Source organism: Strix uralensis, chromosome 2, assembly GCF_047716275.1.
Source record: "Strix uralensis isolate ZFMK-TIS-50842 chromosome 2, bStrUra1, whole genome shotgun sequence".
Taxonomy (NCBI): domain Eukaryota; kingdom Metazoa; phylum Chordata; class Aves; order Strigiformes; family Strigidae; genus Strix; species Strix uralensis.
The window spans coordinates 12,927,462-12,948,056 of NC_133973.1; the positions used below are offsets into that span (position 1 = coordinate 12,927,462).

At 35.8% G+C, this 20,595-nt stretch overlaps 1 protein-coding gene across 3 annotated transcripts in view; it reads right to left on the reverse strand.

Annotated features, from left to right (window-relative positions):
- Window positions 1-894: 894 nt before the first annotated feature.
- CBLB (Cbl proto-oncogene B) overlaps window positions 895-20,595 on the reverse strand; it is a 132,909-nt gene continuing 113,208 nt past the window's right edge. For 2 of the 3 annotated variants that reach the window (XM_074856170.1, XM_074856178.1), the window contains exons 14-19: window positions 18,576-18,716; window positions 14,262-14,350; window positions 14,031-14,162; window positions 12,595-12,732; window positions 10,025-10,144; window positions 895-4,769 (exon numbers count right to left, since the gene is read on the reverse strand). In XM_074856170.1, coding sequence (XP_074712271.1) covers window positions 4,507-4,769; window positions 10,025-10,144; window positions 12,595-12,732; window positions 14,031-14,162; window positions 14,262-14,350; window positions 18,576-18,716 — 883 coding nt within the window. In that variant the 3' untranslated portion in view covers window positions 895-4,506. The remainder of the gene's footprint in view (window positions 4,770-10,024; window positions 10,145-12,594; window positions 12,733-14,030; window positions 14,163-14,261; window positions 14,351-18,575; window positions 18,717-20,595) is intronic. The other variant, XM_074856186.1, reaches the window with a different exon arrangement.

Consider the following 20,595-nt stretch of genomic DNA (forward strand, 5'->3'; position numbering starts at 1 on the left):
CAACCGATAAACAGAGGCAGGTATCTTGTACTGAATGAATGACTGCGTCTATCAGACAACAGCTCCTGAAATATTCCTAGAGCACCCAGCTGCTAAAGTTTGATTATAACACAATAAGGTGACAGCTGACTTTCACATTGGAAGAGTAAAAATAAAAGAAAGAGGCAGCTATAGTACTACAGACAAGTATACCCAACAGTTAATCTCCCTACTTAGTAATATGACTAGTGACCTATATAATGGACAGGGATTTAACACAGACTGAAGAAAGTACCATGAAAATCCCATCACTGAAGGTCTGAGCCAACCTGCAGGGAACGGTGTTGAGCTTTAAATAGTAATAGTTGTATTGTCAGGCATAGTAGAGGGGTTAAGATTTTTCTAAACTTTTTTCAGAATGGTGGAACACAGTAACAGAAAAAAAATGTTTTACACTCCTAAAATATTTTTTACATTGAGAGTACAATGCTTGAGAAAGTAAATGCACAGGATGTTAAAGAAATATCAGTGTGAGCTTATCGTAATTTTCTTCAGGAAAAAATCCTGTAAATTAATGGACAGTTGGATTATATGTTCACCACTCTGGATTCTAAATATTTAATGATTATCATCTTTCTGCCATACAACTACTACACGCACAACCTGAAGTTACCACCAATTTATAAAGTTTTACTACTGAAATTTAGAAATGAAATAATGTATGGGGATATAAAGTGAATGTCTTAATGCAATGATTCACCTTATTTTAGAGCAAGGCCTCATTTTTGTGGCTTACAAAACAACTGTTTCTAAGACCCCTACACAGGATAGGCTATGTTTCGAAAGCAGCATATGAACAGTGATAATATTAAATAACAGAGACAGAGTCTTGAAAAATCATGGACCAACCCAACATTCTGTTAACATTAATTTTATAAAATACCTTACATGAACAGATAAAGAACTTGAGCTTACATAATAACCAAAATTTCAAAAGAATGTTGAATAAAATATAAATTAATTGAACACATCACTAAGTTTGCCACATGTTAGACAAGTTTATAAAAGGCATTTTCAGATAAAATAGTTATGTGAAAGAAAATCCTTCAAAATGAAAACTACTGAAGTCCTTTTTCAAGAAGTCATTCCTAAAAGCGCTAAATTCCAGGTCAACAGGTAGGACCTGAATTTGCTTAGAATATGATGTTCATTTGCTTCAAAATTTGTCAAGCTTTAAGACACAAATTTAAATGCATTCAGGTCAGAGTCATCAGTGCAAAGTAAAGCTTCAAGCTGAAAATGAGAAAAATATAACAGAAGAAGTGATCCTGGTACAAAACTTCCTAAATTCACATTATGAAAAAACACTGTGTCAGATGCACTCTTGAGATACTGAACATTAACAAATTTTAACAGTGGCCATTTAGAGATCCAGCCAAGCCATTAACATGGCTAATCATATTAAATTCATTTATTTTATCACAATTTCAATTTTTTTCTACTCGTAGTCTTTGGAAAAGATCCATGCTGCTGATGTCCACTTACTTTGCTCAACTTCTGATTCAGCCAATTTGCTTAAAATGCAATAATTTAGCTAAAAGGAGATAAAAGGTGAGGCCAACAGACATCAGAATGATGGTCTAAAGCCTCCAATGACATTTAATTGGAAGAAATATGATAGCATGTGTTTCTGAGTTTAACCAACTTTGTTCATTCAAGCATTCTCACTGACATCAGTCTTCCTTAAAGTTATATATGTGCATAGCACACTGCCAGGCTCAAACCCTTAAGTCTTTCAAAGGTTAAAATATGTTTAGAGAACTATCTGTTTAGAGAACTAGACTGCAGCCAGATTAATTTATTTTAAGCCTATTAATTCCTGGAGAGTAAACATCAACACTAGCAAAGCAATTCTGCTCTGTTTGACTTTAAAACTATTAACCAAACCAGGTTTGAAATAGTCTTCATGTTCCACTATTTAGAAGTGTTATTAGCACACTCATTTAAAGATTAATGGAACTCTTTTCAAGTTACCACTCAGAATATTGCTCATCAAGCTTTTTTTAACACATACTAAAAAAATGTGTCACTGGTGGTCACAACCAGACGGAGAAGGAAAAAATTTATAAATCTTAATCCATCAGGCAGCAGTTCCTCCTCTAATTGAAATATAAGGCTGTAATTTATACTAAGCTGCTGCATAAAAATTAGAAAATGAGTCCTCCATTACAATTCAAACTTTCAAAACTCAATCTGCAGATTATTTGCTTATCCTTGTAAAGTGTTCTTTTTTCACTGTCATTGCTCTGCTGGCAGTCATGCTAGAACCTCATTTAAGTAATTCCAGTACAACCAGAGTGTTTAATTTAATAGCCTGAATCATTCTGAATTTATAGTTAGCTAAAATGCTAGACTGATGTTGTAAACGAACCAAATGAACAAGAGGGTTCAAGACTACACAAAACTTTCCCCCAGAACAGAGGAAAGAGGTTACTTGAAGTAAAAGCACAGAATATAACTTTCATAAGACAACTTTTATAAGACAACTTTTATATCAGCATATAAACTTTTCATAAGCTTTACTCAAGGAATGAACATTTAAAGGAAGTTGCAAATGCCCTTTTCTAGAACATAAACTCAGAACCATTTGCTTAAATCAAAATGAAACAGAAGCTCTTCCCTATACCCTGAATTCTCCTGCCCATCTTTTATCACTGAAGCAGATTAATGATATCCATACTATGCTTTGTGATGCTACAAAATAATTTATTTAATTAGTTTTAAGAATAAGTTCTTTGATGAAACAAGGGACTTTGAGATATTACAGCAATTTCCACAGGGTGTTCCCAGTTATTTTGAATCCTGCAGTTCAGCCATTTGCCCTTTTTTTTTTTAAAAAAAAAAAAATCTTTAAAAGAAATGCATTGGCTGCCGAGATCTGATCCTGTAAGGGATGTAACTTTTACCGCTTGCTCTGAGTGAAGGAGAACACTGACAGCTGAAAGGGAAAAACAAACATATACCTCACATGCAGCTTAGCGCACTGTGAAAATTCTCATATACCGGTCACATCTCAAAATGTGAAAAATATTCTAACTACCACATGGTTTTATCTTTTCAATGGTAACAAAATAAGATTTCAAAGTTTCCTAAAAAAACAAGAAAGCAGCAATCTTAAGAATTATTCTGGAAATATCTGGACTCTTAACTTCGAGTGTACTAAGAACAGAGGTGTCTTCTCTCTCTCTTTTCTAAAATTGGGAAGATTTTTAATTTGGCTTGCATCAATTTGGGCTCAAAAATGAAACAAAGCCTGGAGTATCACTAACCACATAAAGCAGAAATGTATTTCCAACTAAGCAGCTGGAAAGTGAGTGAATGAATTTGGGTATTAAACACATACTTAAGAATAATAAAGTGTACAGAGGAGGAGGTTACTAAAGAACTTTGCAAAAAAATATTGCTACAGTAGCATTAGGAATTAACAGTGCATCAAAGATTTAAAGTTTCCATGTTAATACAAACTGATCCAAGCCACAATGAACCACAGGATAATCACTCAAAAAATTAACCGCATTCTACTTTACAGAAGCTAGACTGGAATTTACCTGAATACCATTAATATGATTCAAAAAGATTCCTTCTAGCCTGGCATGCCTCAGTTTACACATGTCATAGAGAACCAGTGTCATTAGTGTGTAATCAAAACACAGTATTATCATGTGCATCTGGCTTTTTTGAACATTTGCAATCAAATACTCAAATCTGAAAGAGCATCACTGCTGCATGAAGTGTTTTATTTGTTGGTTGGGATTTTTTTTGTGGAAACTGTGTATAAAAGACCTTGAGGACTACAGGTCATGGAATTCATGTTAAACAGAAAGCTGCCCAACATTACTGTCAAAATACCTTTAAAAAGGCAGTTCATAGACAGAATAATGCATTTTACATTCAGATATTTCCTCTCTCAAAAGCAAAGGAATCTTAGAAGAACAAAAAATCAGTAGTGAAGGCCACATACTTTTTGCATTTGATGAGCTGAAATGCAAAAATCAATTAAAGCATCTTGTAAGAGAAAAACCAAAAACAAACACAAGTTCTAGAAAGTGATGATTTAGTCAATGGGGTGGTCAGCATGGAAACTGTTGGGAATGCTACAGCAGAACTGACCACAAGTACAAGGGAATATGAACAGGAACATAGTACAGGCAACAACTAGAAAACTGTAACTTGCCAACTTGTAAACAAGAAAAAGCATTTCACAGATTAAAAGTTCTAGGGAAGTAAACTTTAAATTATTTTGTCAGTTCAACCCTGATTTAAAAAAGTATGGCTAGCAAAAATACATAAGCCTCAGCATATTTATAAGTCTTGATCAGAGCAGCCATGAGCCTTTGATAAACGGCTGGAAACAAACACCCTTCTACTAAGGATGAAAGAAAAATATTCCATTCTCTTCTTTCTCTCATTCCCCAATCCACACGTGTATATGTAGAATTCACATGCTCCAAGAAAATCTTGACGCTGCTATAGATTGAGACGTGGGGAAACTGGTGGAGGAAAACAGACAAACTCTCTTAAAATACTACGGGCCACGTCAACATTATTCTGGGCAATTTCAAGTGCCCTCTTGACTTCTTCAAAGGAATAGCCCTCTCCCATAAGTTTTGCAATTTTTGCATCCACATTTTCCGTGGAACTGTCAGAGCTATATGCTTTCCTGTGGTGTATTTCTGGTGCAGTCCTCCGAGGAAGTGGTTTAGGGGGCCTGGCTGGTGCTTGTGAACCATCTGTTTCAAATAAAGGAGATAGAAATCATTATAAATTGGCTTAAAATTGTTATAGGTAGGTCAAGCCTCATGAAGCAGTTTAAAAAGTAAAATTCTAAAGCAACATGGAGAGATTTTAATTCACTGATATATCTCATTTTAAAATTTCGACAGAAGCTGAATTCCTCAAGAACATCTAACACCGAAATAATGTAGTGAAGTACTATTTTAATAATATGATAGGAACATGCAAGTTACAATCTGAATTATTCAAAGTTGGAAGAGATTATGATGAAACAGCAAAGATGGTGAAAATAGCCAGTCAAAGTTTTAAAGGCTCTCCACTCTCAACCCCAGTTTGAGAACTTTTTTTAGTCTGTTTTAAAAAAAACAACAAACCAAAACAATTCGATCACAATTTTATTTAGGACCCTAAATTCTGCAGAATTGGAATCCAGCCAGATATGCCCGAGGAAGAAAAATCCTTCACTAATCAGTACATCTTGCAGATTCCGTTCAGTCAATTGCAGTTCATTTCATGTATAGGAGCTATGCATAAGTACAGAAATAACTGGTTTCTCTAAACATCTAGTCCAATTATTTTCAGTGGTGAGAACAGAACACGATCCTTCCTCTCCAGTGCCCATTTGGAAATATCTCCCCTTTCCTTCTCTTCAGTGGAAAGGTTACCTTCACAGTTAATAATGGTGCTAAGAATCATGATGTGCTGATGAAAAAAGCTAATATTCAAACTTGCTAATCTTCTCAGAGTCAAGAGTTTCGTACTCAAGTAAACTTGGTACTTTACTGAAACCTCTTTATCCTCACAGATTCCACAATAAGAAGCTTAAATACAAGCAGGCATAGAGCAGGAAACACTTTCAAGAGCAAAGTATTTAAAAAAAAAAGTCTTTAATCCTTCAAAAAGGGTTCTAAAAAGTTCCATCAACAGTGACTTTGATAGATAAATTAGAGGAATTTCTGCCTGTGATACTTCCTGTTTACTTACACTGACAGCAATAGCATTTTGCAATGTTAAGTACTTCAGAGACAGTTTTTTAGTGATGAAAGAATGCTGTATTTCTACTATTGCTGTTACAACATGCTACCTTATCGTAACACTGGATAGAGAGAACTGTAATTCAACCGGTGTGTTAAACATTTCAGACGAATGAAAAAATAGTTCACATTAGTGCACGTGTAACCAAGGTGTATTTTTCTCTCAACTTAAGTTTCCATGCATTCAAGATTAAAATTTATAGCAACACTTTCATTTCATTTCTTAATTCAGAGAAAATAAGCAAATAGTACTTTTAGGAAAATGGTGAGATACATATAACAAATGGATGAGAGTAATTTGATTAAAAATGTACAGTAAGGGCCTAAGATTAATTTTGTTCTAATTTCATTGCTATTTTCCTTGCAAATAGTTATGACACAACCTACAAATAGTAAGGGTTATTTCATATGTGTTATGATTTTTTTCTCTCTGAAGATGCAAAGAATTACATAAAAGCTAAACTTTCTAGTAAACACACCTGAAGCAGATCCAAACCTGCTATGAAGGTGTGGAAGATCCATGAAACACTCTGGTTTGAGAAATTAACTGTAGCTCAGGAAATGTGGTTAATCACTAAAAACCAAATCAGAAACAAGGTCAAATTTCTCATTTCACTTATTTTAGAAAACTCAAGACTGTAAGAGAAGAATATTCTTTATATTTAAAATCATGGTATATCATGTTAAAAATGATAATTTTTGTTTCACGAACATTTCAAACTGTTTTAAAATGCACATTTTGCTATGGACTTCATTTCTATAGAGGATTAAACAAAAATAATTTGCAAACTTTATATTTTCCCCTGGACTTGAAGTACAGAAGGAAATTCCTTACTCATAGATCAAATCCTTCTGTGTCTGTGTTACATGAGATATTTTTTGCTCTACCCTGTCTAATACAGGCTTAAAACTGAAGTTATTTCTTGTATAAAATCTTCACTTTGCTGAAGCCTTCAAACAAACTTTATTAAGCAATCACATCATTTAGAAAGGTCATTTTTAATTCTGTCAGCAGATTTGCAGCATAGGCATTTTATTCTCACTACAGTGACATCTCTCTATAGCACAGATACTTTAAGATCTTCAGCCCTCTCTAACTCCATTCCCATTATTATTTTAAGTGCTGACATCTCTTTTAGTATCTTCACATCCATATAACGTATTAGCTGAAGCTGGGTATCACACTGGATCCTGAGCTTAAAGATACTAAGCCTAAGCTGCAAGTACATCTGGACACCAAGATAGAGGTATTTAAGTGAGACTTTCCTTCCCAACCTCCCATCCTCTCTGTCGTTTCAGCCACTGTGGATGCCTAACTGAAAACTAAATAGATTTTCTAATTGTGTAATTCAATTAACAGTTTCTACAGCAAGGAACGGCTTCTATCACTCACATTTCTGTAATTCAGCACTAGATTTAACCCTCAGTAGAAAGGCAGACACAGGCCCATTTAATAATTGTTCAAAAAGCACAAAAGAAGTTGTAAGGCGAGAGCTCTGTGGCACAGCGGGAAGAGGATATTTGTAACTACGCCAACTGTTTGTTCCTCTCTGCTGTGAAATGGCCCTCTTTTCTTCCCTTGCTGCTTCTCCTGTATGTTCCACAGTCTTTCACTGACAGACTGAGAAGCATCAGAGAACCAGGTGATGAAGGCTTGTTGTGCAAGGCCCTTTAAGGAGCAGTGGCAAGCAGCTACATCTAATGGAATAGGGGTACAGAAACAGAGCATACCCAGGGGACACCCATACTAAGGAACTGAGAGAGCAGGGAGAAAGTGAGAGGGGAGTAACTGCAAATATTGGTCCATAAGCTGTTAGGTATGATCTTCATATTCTGCATTACGGTGGCACATTATTACCCCTAGGGTTAATTGAAATCCACCCTGAATCAATATGGGACACCCTTCCCCTAACATTTCTGTGTAAAGGAATTCAAATTTGCATGCAAGTGCTTTAATAAGGCCAGGTGAGTGAATAGGCAGCAAACACACTTAACTAGCCATTGGAATCCATTTCTTAAACAACAGCTAAATTCAGTAAAATATAGCGGAAAACTATGTTAAAAGGCCTAATTTTCTTATACCTTTCCCACATATCACTGGTTGTGCTTAGGTAAGATATGCTATTAGCAATTATCTCCTCTTGCTTTGTTGTAATAAGTTTAAGAAGTTTGAAAAACCATGCCTTGGGGATAGGTGCATAGCTGAGAACTATTTCTTAAGTGTTCAATGCTGAATACGTTGCTGAATTAGAATAAATTTCCCATTACATGTTAACAATTCAGTTAAACATCATGACAGCAATCTTAAAAATAGTGAAACCAAAGCACAAACTTAAAGGATTCCCCATGCTACTCTAGGGAGCCAGTGGCTAAATTGTAATTAGATTTGAGAGTGAACTACATTTCTCTTCCAGCTAGTTCAAAGATTCAACATACAAAAGGGCTGAAATGAAGAATTTCCTAAGTGAACTAATTAGTTCAGAATAAATGCAAAAACAAAAGTTCTGAATAGAGTTATGCTCTCTACATTGTCTTTTAAAATCATAGATGAAGGTGAATCAGTTCATCCTGAAGCTCATCAGTTCTGTTCTATGGAATTACTGCCACTGTAAAAACAACTTTCCAATTAAGAGTATGACATGATTTATCACATAGTTTTCACTTAATTGAAATTAAATTGAATATCTTGCTGTACATCATGCTGATTTAGAATTATATTTATAGCAAAGGTCAACACATGTGGGTGTTTTAGAAGATGACTGTAGGAAATACAGATAGAAAAGTATTTATTAAGTGACATCAGAAAGGTCCAAGATCTTAAGTAGAAAGCATCTTGCAGTAGTTTAGGAAAATTAAAAATTATTCTACCACAGAATTGAAAGAATTGCAGGAAAACTCCATAGCTTTAAACAGTAGCTATATCATTGTCATAATTTGTAATATAAAAGAATTTAAAGTGCCCTAAATAAATCAGGTTAACACTGTAAGACAAATAGATTCCTCACAGTGTCATATAAAGCATTCATTATAAAACAATTTTTTTGTTCTAGCAATAGGGAAAGAAAAAAGAGAAACACTGTTATATAAGTAGAGGTATCCTCCCAAAAGTGCTACTATTTACCAGAGGCATCACACTAATTCTCACATGTGCTATTCATCAGAAATTCTGTAGCACTCTTCAGGCTTAATTTCCCCTGTACTTTAAGCTGGAAAAATATATTCTTTCTCTGCTATACCACAGTAGAGTGGAACTACATATTCCTGAGAAGGAGAGATATAATACTATTAACCAATGTATATTTTTCCACTTGTGATTGTTGCAATTAAACACTGATGATCATTACAACTGAAAGACTAGAGAACTAAGTCCCTTACTTTCTTTATGCGTTAGAAAAGTTTTCATGCACAATTCTCTCTCATCTGGAGAATGAATAATGGTTCAAAGCATCACTTGGCTTGCTCTTTGTGTGGTCTCTCCACACAGCAAAATGATGCAAGTGGGACAATCCTCCCCCTTCCCCATATACCACGCACATATAAAGGAAAGAAAATTTGTCCAAAATTGAAATACAGGTAATACTGTTATTATTTTAATTAATTTGAGTAGCTTTCCTTTAAATACTATTAGAATTGCCTGAAAACCATACTAAAAATTTCCATGGCAGAGGAATTGCTTCTACTGTACCTGTTCTGTTGCAAGTGGAAGACTGAATTTTAATTGGTCTTGGTTGTTCTTGTTTCATTAAAAAAACATTTCAAAAATTTTCTTAGAAGTTCACGCATATTAGCAAAAAAGACCAGAAAATAATAATATTTTAGAAAAAGAGGCTACTTTTTTTTTTTTGGAGCACTAAAATGAAGAAGTGAGATGCATGTGGTCCCTGCAGGACTTCTGATCTCTCGTGATCTTTAAAGGTGGCAGAAAAATCTCTGCCTTCTCAAAAGATAAGGAACACTAGAAGTCACATAAGCATTCAGTTTGGCAGCTAGTGAAATTGATGCCATAATATCTACATCTACAGACAACAGGTAGCCACTTCTACCTTTATTGCAGAACTTTAATCTCTGTTACCCTTTCATGATTTCATATTTTTGTAAAGCAGTATTACCATTACCATTTGTTGCCCAGAATGACAAAAACCTCATTGGACTTTATGGATGAAAGTTATTTGCTTCATAAAGTTGTAATTTTCTACAAGAACAGTTTTCTACCTTACCTGAAGAGGGAGGAAGTTGATCATAGTCTTGAGATGTCCTATTTGTTTTGACATTTTCTCCAGTTACTCTACGAGCAGGTGGCAAAGGAACATGACCAGTTATTGGATCAAAATGGGGATCTGTAATAACAGAACAAAAAAGGTGTCTTAGAATAATCAGAATTATTATTTGGGGGAGAGGAGGGGGCTGATGCACAGAAGCTAGGCTTAAAATAGCCTCCCTTCAGATAGAGGAGCCATGAATCCAAACAGAGGTGTTACCCCATAGCACATGCATATGCTTTATACATCTAAATTCAACACTTGCATAGTAGAGATGTAACTATGACTTGAAGTGACAAAACTGAGAGCACAGGTCAAAGGCACTGACCATGGCTCCTCTGTTTACATCCATGAGGTACCTGTCCATTACTCAACCCTGACACTGTGAGGATTGAGGCTGGCAAAGCATGGAAGAGGTTGCAAAGCCTGAAGCAGCACAATTAGAAATATCCCAGCTATTCAGTTTGGCTAGAACTTCCTAACACTTCCATGCTTCGCAGTTCACAAAGACTTCAGGGCAGATTTCCTATTCATACAGTCCCAGCCACCGGTAAATACTACAGACACTGGTAAATGCCGTGACTAGGCTTTTAAGTTCTCTCTGCTGATTACAAGCACAGAACTTTTAAAATGAGAGAAATAGATAGTCCTGGAATATTGTGTCCTTTTCTTTGTTTTTTTTGGCTACTGAGGATGAAGCTGAGCAAGTGTTTAACATCATCCTGGCCCTGGCTTCTGCTCTGGACTCCTAAGAGTGTTTGTATGTGAGTGCAACTTTTTGCTGTTGTTGATGATGAGATTATTATTCTAATCTGACAGGCTCTGATGGATAGCTGAGAAATCACCCCCAGGACTTGTATGGAAACCAATCATCAAAAACTCATCATAAATCACCTACAGCAGTTTATTTGACAAGATGCAAAGTGAGTAATATGGCTTTAGAAATACCATATGAATAAAAAAAGACCAATCCACACAACCGTGTATGCCTAAGTAGACGCATACACTTCTAAGATTAATGAAAACCGCTGCTTTAAGATTGTATTTGCTATGCAAATAAGAACAACACAACATGGCCGTACATTTATTTTCCAGATTTTTAATTAAAAGTTATTAGATGTTTTTTAATGCTATCAGTGATGTTTCTTAGATTACTTGGAAATAACACAATAATTTAAAACTCTTCATGTTTCTGGGAACCGCACACAGATCGACAGAGCTTGTGTGTCTGTGTGTGAGGGCTTCTATTCTTCCTCTCTATTCCCATTAGAACTGTACAGTGCAGTGTGTGTTTCTGCATCAAATTAATTCCTGGCCCTGTATTTATGAAGATCAACCTTTACATCCTGTAACGTGTAAGTCTTTTTACATTCAGAGGCTTATATGAAAAAATACACTGAGCTGAATTTGCATTATAAAAATATACACAGTTTTGGCAAATTACTCAACGTCAGGCCATTCCATAAAAGATCACTTCAGTTCAGCCTAAACTAGCTCACTCTCATCCCACAGCTAGTATCATTCACAAAGGTCAGACAAACACCTGACAACCTGTCAGGCCATTATGGAGTTGCACATGACTGCTTGTCATTCTGGCCTTCCTTCAATACTGTTGCCAGCACATTTCAATTTATCCCTCTCCATACAGCTTTTAAGAAAAACAGATAGGAGGGGGAAGACATCTAACCACACCACAAGGTAGATAATCACTGACAATACTCCTAGGACAGGTAAGCTTAAGACACCAATATCCTCTGGAAGCTTCCACAGAGAAAAAAAAGTCATTTCGCAGGTATGCACTACTACCCACAAAAATCCTGTTGTCATCTGTATCATCAGCAGCAAATATATTCAACTTAATTAACCCGACAATCAAACAGTTTTCAACTCAAAGACAAAATTCGTAAACTATGAACATAGCTTATATACCTTTTACAAGCAAAATACCATACTGAGAAAGAGTCACAGTGATTCATGAGGAGAGATAGGTGAAAACTTGACTTATCAAAAAGGTTATGAACCACACAGGTGCCCGCAACTGTGTTCACAATTAATATAGTTTTGCAGCAAAAGTTTACAACAGTTCTAACAAAGCAGGATGCTATTTTCCCTTATTTTCTAGTTTTTCCCCAAGTTCTGACTTGGAAATAAATCCCATGAATTATGTTTTACTATAGAAAACAATGGAGTCAGCAAAAGGATACAGACTAGTATCACAGATTACAGAAGAAAACTTGCCACTTCACAAGTAACAGCTTTTACTAGAAAAGTACAATTTACCAAAATATCTAGCCTGGTATAGAAATATTGACCTTATTACATTACTTTGTGATAACGAAAAGTTAAGTCTTTATGTTCTGAGTCGTGTCATCTCCACCATTAAAAAACCCCTATTTTTTAATATTTTGTATAGTGAAATATAGACAAAACAGAATTCTGAAGCCTCATGACAACTTTATCATAGAACAGATAAGCTTCTGAAGTAAAGGAAAATGAAATAAAATATGTTGTTTCATTCGTATTCCTACCAGAATGAAGGAACAGTTCATGTCCTGAAGGAGGTCGGCTTCCTGATCCAGCAGGTTTTGTGTGCTCAATCATACTGTGCCGAGCAGGTGGTGGTGGTGGTGGTAGTGAAGGGGGTGAGTTATCAAATGCATCTTCGCCTGCATTTTAGAAAAGAATTATTAGATGAGCAAAACATCCTTAAGAAGTATGGAATAAAGAGTAAGGCTTAAAATTTATTTTTCTCTGGCTGCTGAGGCCTTTACTCCTAGGGTTCATCTAGCAGTCCAGTGACTCCAGTGATGAAATTGTAAACTTGACTCTTACTCTGCACAATCCTCTTCTAAAATATGCTCTGAATGACCTTTTGCAGTGCTCAGTTTCTTTTCTGGGACAGGGGGGAAAAGATTTCTTCTACTGGTTCAGTTGCAAAGAGTGTATTATAATGAAAGCTTCACCGAATATCACTGTATGATAACAGCTATGTTTCAGTGGCTAAGCAAATATATTTACATTCAAACACCTATGTTGACTACATTGAATCTACTACATTTATACAGTATATTATCTTTACCTGCTGTTCTAAAGCTCTGACCCCAGATATAAACTGAATTTTCTAGAGCTTGGCAAAAGAATATACCCCTTACACAAAGGTGGTGCAGACAGGACTAGGGTTACCAAGCAGCATGATTTTTATGTGTTCTTCTGCCTTCAAGTCTATGTACTCTCTTAGGAACACTTCAGGGACCAGAGAGACTACAGTTCAGGAACATGGCAAATGTTCAAAAGGTTTTATGGAACCAGAAAATTGGATGATGACACATACACAGGCACAATCATGCAGCTGAGTTTGTTGATGAAGGTGTGGGTGGTGGCCAAACACAGCCCCAGTGTATATGCAGAGTGCAATGACTTGTATAGGAGAACAGAACAGAAATCAGGGTTGGAAAAGAAAGCTTTTGGTGACTGTATGCAGCAGTGAGTTTTGAACTGTCCCTTAAAACAGTGGCAAAAAACAGGAAATAAACTTATTAATTTAATTTAGTTTTCTTTGACTTAAATATCACCTCTTTGGCATTCTTCTTTGTATTTGATAAAAGAAATGGAATTATTTAAGCTACAATAGGAAAACCCCTCCACTCTTGCATTAAATTGCAATGCTCAAACTTCATATTAAGGGACAAAAAATTGTAATTTATTTTAGGGAAAATGCTTTTGCTTTCCTTCATATCTTGAATACAGATTTAGTATGCCTTTTTGTCTGTCTTCCATGAGGGCTTACAGACAGATACCAAGTACAGATCACTGACACAAATATTGACTTACATCTGTAATATTTAGCCCATAGCTTGTTTGGTACTCTTAACATACTCAACATTGGTTGTTTTTCAATAAACATGGCATTTGGTTCACCTAGGCAATGTTAACCATTAAATGTAATCAGCAAAAAGTCTGCAACCTAAAGGGGGCACCAGAAGATCATAATCGGAGGGTGTCCTGTTGAGCAAAGAGCTGTGTTTTGGGTTGTCTCTGGTGGGAGGTCGTGCAGGTGGTAAAGGTACCGGAACAGTAGGTGCATCACATCCATCTCCTGAATGACACAATCACAAGAAGTGAATGTTTTCTTGCTGTACCCCTAGAACAGCACAGAGTAAATTTTCTTGCTAAATAGGGAAAAATAAAAACATACCTAACTCTGGATGTTTTGATTTCTTAATCTCAGAAGTAGCGCTGTGTGTTCCATTCGTTACTCCAGCACATTGACCATTCTCACACACCCTGAAGACAGACATTAAACATGAAGCAATCAACCAGTTATCCAAGTATTAATTTCCAGAATGACCAAGTACCTGAGCTGGCAGTTCATTATATGGAAACCAATGAAAGATGGTAAGTGGCACCAGTTTTAAAATTTACGTTTTTTTTATAATGAGATCAGATGCTGGCTAACCGTCAATAAAACTGCTTTGAAGGATTATACTGCTTTCTTGGTGGGATACTGACATGGCTTAAATAACTTACTCAAAGCTGCAATACAAGATAGAGGAAGCACTAACATTAAACACAGTCCTCACTTCAGAGCTCAGGTCATTGGTTTATTCAAACAGTTACGTTACAGACTCAATCCTATTTCACATTGCCAGCTGTTGAATTTTCCCTACCAGAAATATGACAAAAGGAAATGTGGATTTTGGTAATTATCCACAGTGAAGTGCACAGAAAAGTTCTTAAACAAAATAAAACAAAACAACAAAAAAAAACCCCAAACCAAACAACACCAGAACACACCACCAGCAATAACAAATTTCCATGAAACTCTTAGTCAAACATTTAAAAACATAAATAGAACCAGCCAAAGCAGTTTTGGAGGCGCTGATTCATTTCTGCATCAAAAAGCTGAGTCTTGCTGATACTTCTACCACAGCTTACTGATTTTTTTAAATGGAAGCATATTACACCCTCAAAATTAAACAACAGTATCAAATTAAATACGAAAATCATCTAAACGAAACAGTACAAAGTTGCCTATAATCTTGTCAGAAAAATAATGGAGATTATTTTTGTAAGATGACTCTGTTCAAATACAGCAGGGAAAAACATAGAACAAAAGCCTTTTCATAATATTAAATATTGTATAAATAAATGTGAAAGAACTGGGAAATTACTCCTGTCATTGGACCCTGCATATTCAGGAAGAAATGGAGAGTTTCTTTGGAAAAAGGCCACCACGCTAAACAATTCCAGCTTAAAAATAAAAATCCCAAGCCACCATGCACCATTATTACTAAATACTGGCAAATCTGCTAGAGCTATATACAGCTAAAATTTCAGATCTTGGGTTTTTACCAATAGGACTAACATTAATAAATCTATCAGCTTTGGCCATATGGAAAGGAGGAATGAATAAAAGTCTGGAATCATTTAAAATATATAAACAGGAAAGAGGAAGTGAAATTGTGTTTGTGGTCCCAAGAGTCCTAACTAGGACTAATGAAATAAATGTAAGAATAATTACAAGACTTAAAAACCAAACCAAAACAAAAAAACTAATGGTAAGAGCTATTTTGTTATGAATTAATTTCCCCAGGGAAGCAGTATAGGAAGTGTTGCTTCTGTCTTTGAAATCAGATTGGTTCATCTCTCAAACACAGTGGATGCAACACTACCTTTGACTCCTCACCATATACACTAAATAACTATGAATATTTTCTACTTTAATTTCAGTCTATTCTACATTTTCAGTAACCTAACCAGTCATAGGCAGCAAGATAACACGGCAGGAAACACCAGAAAGAAGGGCAGCAAATGAGTACTAACAAGCAAGCCTCCTGTCCTTTTCCTTTTGGAAGAAGCTTTATTAGGAAAAGATAGTGAATCTTAAGTGATTGGATGAGGAGTCACGGTTTTAAACTGACAGAGAATAGATTCAGATTAGATCTAAGGAAGAAATTCCTTCCTGTGAGGGTGGTGAGACACTGGTACAGGTTGCCCAGAGAAGCTGTGGCTGCCCCCTCGCTGGAAGGGTTCAAGGCCAGGTTGGATGGGGCTTTGGGCAACCCGGTCTAGTGAAAGGTGTCTCTGCCCAGGGCAGGGGGGTTGAACTAGATGACCTTTAAGCTCCCTTGGAACCCAAACCATTCTATGATTTTATGATAATGTATTATTCTTCTAATAGTAGCCTAATTAGTAATGCTGAAATTCTTTCCTTCCATTTCTTATTGTTGAACTTGCCCCATACCTGGTAAGATCAGGTGTAATAAACCAGACAATTAACTAATTTGTCAGAAAATAAGACTATGAATCATTTTTTGTATTATTGTTGTAATATTTTTAACATTGTCATATCTACTGGTAAAAGAGCAAAAAGTCTTAGAGGCAGTACAAATTTGGGGGTAGGATGGAAGAATTACATAGTTCCTAAATTACAAAACATCCAGAAGAAAATTTGTAGGCTCTTCAGTTTACTGAAAACTCTTAAATGCTATCCAAGAACTGAAGAAGCAACACTTAGGAAAGAGGTAAGAGAAGATGACACTGGGGGACAGACATGAAAGGTGCTAAAAATTTCTGACAATTTAAAAAAAAATTGTTGTTAACAGTTTTGCTAAACAAGACTGAAAAGTTAAGCTTTTGACACTCCCCTCCCCATGAGATTAAAACAAGTGCATTAAAAGAATAAAGCATCAACCAGAATCAAGATTCTTTTTGAAAGCTTATCTCAGCTTTCACATCTAAGCAGTGGCATTAGCTAAAAGGAGACATTTTAAGTATATGGAACATCATATATATATGTTCATACACAAATATTCAATAGGATTGGGTTTTTTTTAAATGCTTATGAGAGTGGTTTGGTTTGAGTTAAAATTCTTCTCAGAATATATAAGAAACAGAGTTGTTGGTTTTAATCATAGAGCAACCTGAATGGCAAACAGGTATTTTCTCTACAGCAAGTCCTGGATTAATGCCAAAAAACTCTACTATAAGAGCAAGACCAAGTATGCCTGCTAAAAAATGAACTAAATACTAGAAAAAACTTTGAAATCAGCTTTCCATCTACAGCCTCTATTAATAAATCTAATGGCCTGGTGAAACTCTGTACCAGCTAATTGAAAGCAATCAATACTTTTTCTGCAAAAGAGGGATACTGGAAAATGAGAAGTTTGTAGTTTTCCAGCCGGTTATTTTCTCAAGAATCTTTCAGAGTGCATCTAGATATTAGCATTTTAGTTCAGGTCAGGAATATGAATTGAAACAACTCTCCACAAGTCATCCTCATTTACAGTACTTTGGTTTACATTGCAGAGAGGCCTCAGAGCATGCAGACTCGAATGCTTCTGCAGAGCATGCAGACTCGAATGCTTCTGGACTCAAAAGATATTTTGCCAGAGCTCATCCAATGTGCTGCAATTACTAAAGGGTGCTCCAGTCACAGGATCATGTGAATCCAAAACTTCCCAAAATATACAGCATTTCTAATAAAGACAGAATTTTTAACCTGCATGTAAGTGATCAGACTATGACTTTTTTTCCCACCTGTTCTAAATCCTGATTAAAGAGGTCTAAAAATCGTAACTGGCTAATTCTGGGATGAGACACGTCAAGTTTTATCAATGGTGGGTCATTGATACCGCATTCTGACAGAAAGAGGAAAAAATGTCAATATGTCACTGCAGCTTTTTAACAGAAGAGTCTGAAGATTTAGATCGATACTTGATTTTAATATCATACTTTTGACCTACAAGATCAGCAGACAATTGGCCCTTCTTTTTCCCAAGACTTATTCTCTTAATTCCAGATGTTCAGATTTTTTTATGAGTCAAAGTCCAAGAAGTTCACCAGGAATGACACAGCCTTCAGCTGCCATATCCCTTGCCTCCAAATCTCCTTGCCATAACCCATTAATAATTCGGAACTGTGAAAGTTTGGAGATAACTATTTTAGAACACGTTGAAAGCAAGAGATATATTCCATCTGAAAATATGCTGTGAAAAGAGGCTCAGAAAGCTAAAAAGACATAGTACATAAGGGACAAAAAGAGAATAAAAGTATGTACATACAGCTGCCAACTCACGCATTTTTCAGTACTGCACTGCTTCTTAAAATGAATTCTATGAAATCAGAAAGTTTAAGACTTTTCAAAGCTTTAGGAATTTCAGTCACACAATTCTTAAAATTAAGTTTTGCAAGAGTTGTGAAGGTTGAATCTCCTGGTCAGTTCTGAAAACCTCAACCTAAGGGAAAAAAGATCAACTGCAGAAGTGGTATTCAAAAGCAAAAAATACCCAGTTCTGACAACAGTGATACAATAAAGTGAACTTCACAGGTTATGACTGTGGCAGTGGTCAAATGAAAGAGAGGTATCAGTAATCCAAACTTGAAAAGATAAGACATTTAAGAAGGCAGGCAAGCTTAACCATCACTATAAATGTTGAATACAGTTAAATTTTGGAAGAAGCAGAGTTTTTGTAAATAAGTTGCTTTCAAGACTGCTAAATGACCTTACCGAGCAAGAGGTTTTATATGATGACCATGAGGTGGTTGTGAGCCGAGTATTACAGGATGTGAAGAAGGAACTTTGTATTCATCTTCATCTGTGTGATCCCTTGATTTATCAGACAGAGAATTTGCTGAAGGAACAGGGCACCTAAGGAGAGGAGTAAATGATCAGTTTTGCTTTAACTGTTATGTAATTGACCTCAGTATAATAAATACAATACTCTTCCTTAGCCTAAGCATCCTTAATGCATGTTTGCTACATGTAAGGTAACAAAAACACCATGTCAAACCAAAACTTGTAGGGTTACTGACTTTTTTGTCACTAAGAATGCATAGAGAAAAAGGCAGCTGACCTTCTAAGAGTTAAACAGCTACTTTAAGCAAGAACAATGTAGCAGATAATTGCAATGAATTAGAAGTACTAAATAGGCACTTACAGGGCTGAACCTGTTTGTATTTATCAGAAGAACTAAACAAAAGTTAATTCTGGGCAAACCTATTTAGCAGGGCTCAGTGAGGCAGCGGACATTCACCCTTTCAGTGAAGTGTCTTGTTCCAGCTATAACAAATGCCCAGAATTTGCTTGTATTTTAAATTATTTTTGCTTCAAACAATAATTGTATTTAATTGTCCTCCCGGACAGTGATTTATATAATTTTTTCAAAGCAGTGGAAGCCCAGGAAAGATGTAGGCTTTACAATCTCCATTTACGTATAACAAGTTCTGTCATGGAGAATGCTGCTGGATATGAGATTTCTTTTAAAACAAAAAAACTAACTCCTACTGACTGGCTTTCTGCTTTATGAATGTAAACAAAATGACAGGCAAAAATTTCATTTTAGTGAGCAGTCTGGGGAAAGTAATTTTGTTAGATATTAACAACTTCAACATATCTTTTGGCCTTCATTAGCTAGGTTATAGTTCTAGCAATCAACATCATCTACTCTTTTATATGTAGAGCCCCTCCATTTACAGCAGTTCTTCCAATGCCTTAAGATATGTAAGAAACTCACAAAACATCTGAAATACAAAAGCTTACATTAAGGACTTAACTGCAGCTTGATCATACATGAAAACCACAAACAGAAGTTTGATTCTTAAACTAGCTGAACATGAAGAGCAGTAAGTGTATAACTTCAAAAATCATCTGGATATTACAGTATGCAAGTGAAAAGCATCTTTATTGTCTGCCACAATAAAAGCCAACAGCTGGAGCACCTTGAATAAAGATGTGCAATGCATCCAACCATTTTGATTTGTGGCTTGAACGTATGGCTAATGAATGGCCCCTGAGCTGAACTACAGGCTACATTACAACATACATCTACATCATACATCAATTAGTGAAGTTCTTAAGGACTATAAGGAAATATAAGAAGGGAGTGGGCATACTTTCTCTTACTGTGGTCTAATTACTTTGATTTTGTCATAAAGGCAAGAGCTGAAATAAGCCAGGCCTATCTCCTTATTTTTTCAACACAAGCAGCACCTGACTTGCACAGTACACTTCTTCACAAAGGAAAAGCATGTGTGTCTCACTATTTACTGTAGATGATGCCACATGACTTCAGAACACCCAGGTACTCTGTGAACAAAAATGAGTAACTAACTACAGTGAGTACTAGCCAGTCACTAAATTAATAAAAAAAAAAAAAGGAGAAAAAACAGAGAAAGAAGGGGGCAGGTGTGCTGCTTTTGTTTGTATATATTCAGCCTAGAGCTCCCTAGCTACTTGTAACTTCTCAGACACTCTTTCTTTCAATCAGTAGTATACTTCTGACTTCAGAAACATTGTGCTCATGAAAAGACGGGAATCCAACTTCTTTTGCAAAGACATACTAGCCAAAGACAGGGGAAGATGACTTACGGCACTGAACTGCATACCTATATTGCAGTTTTCAACCACTTTCTGTAGAGGGAGCAAAATTTCACACAGCAATGCAGTGTGAAATTGCTTCTTCCATCCTTGATTTCTTAGATGGACAAGAGGTTTGTGTCACTGCTCTACAGCCATTTAAACAACAGAA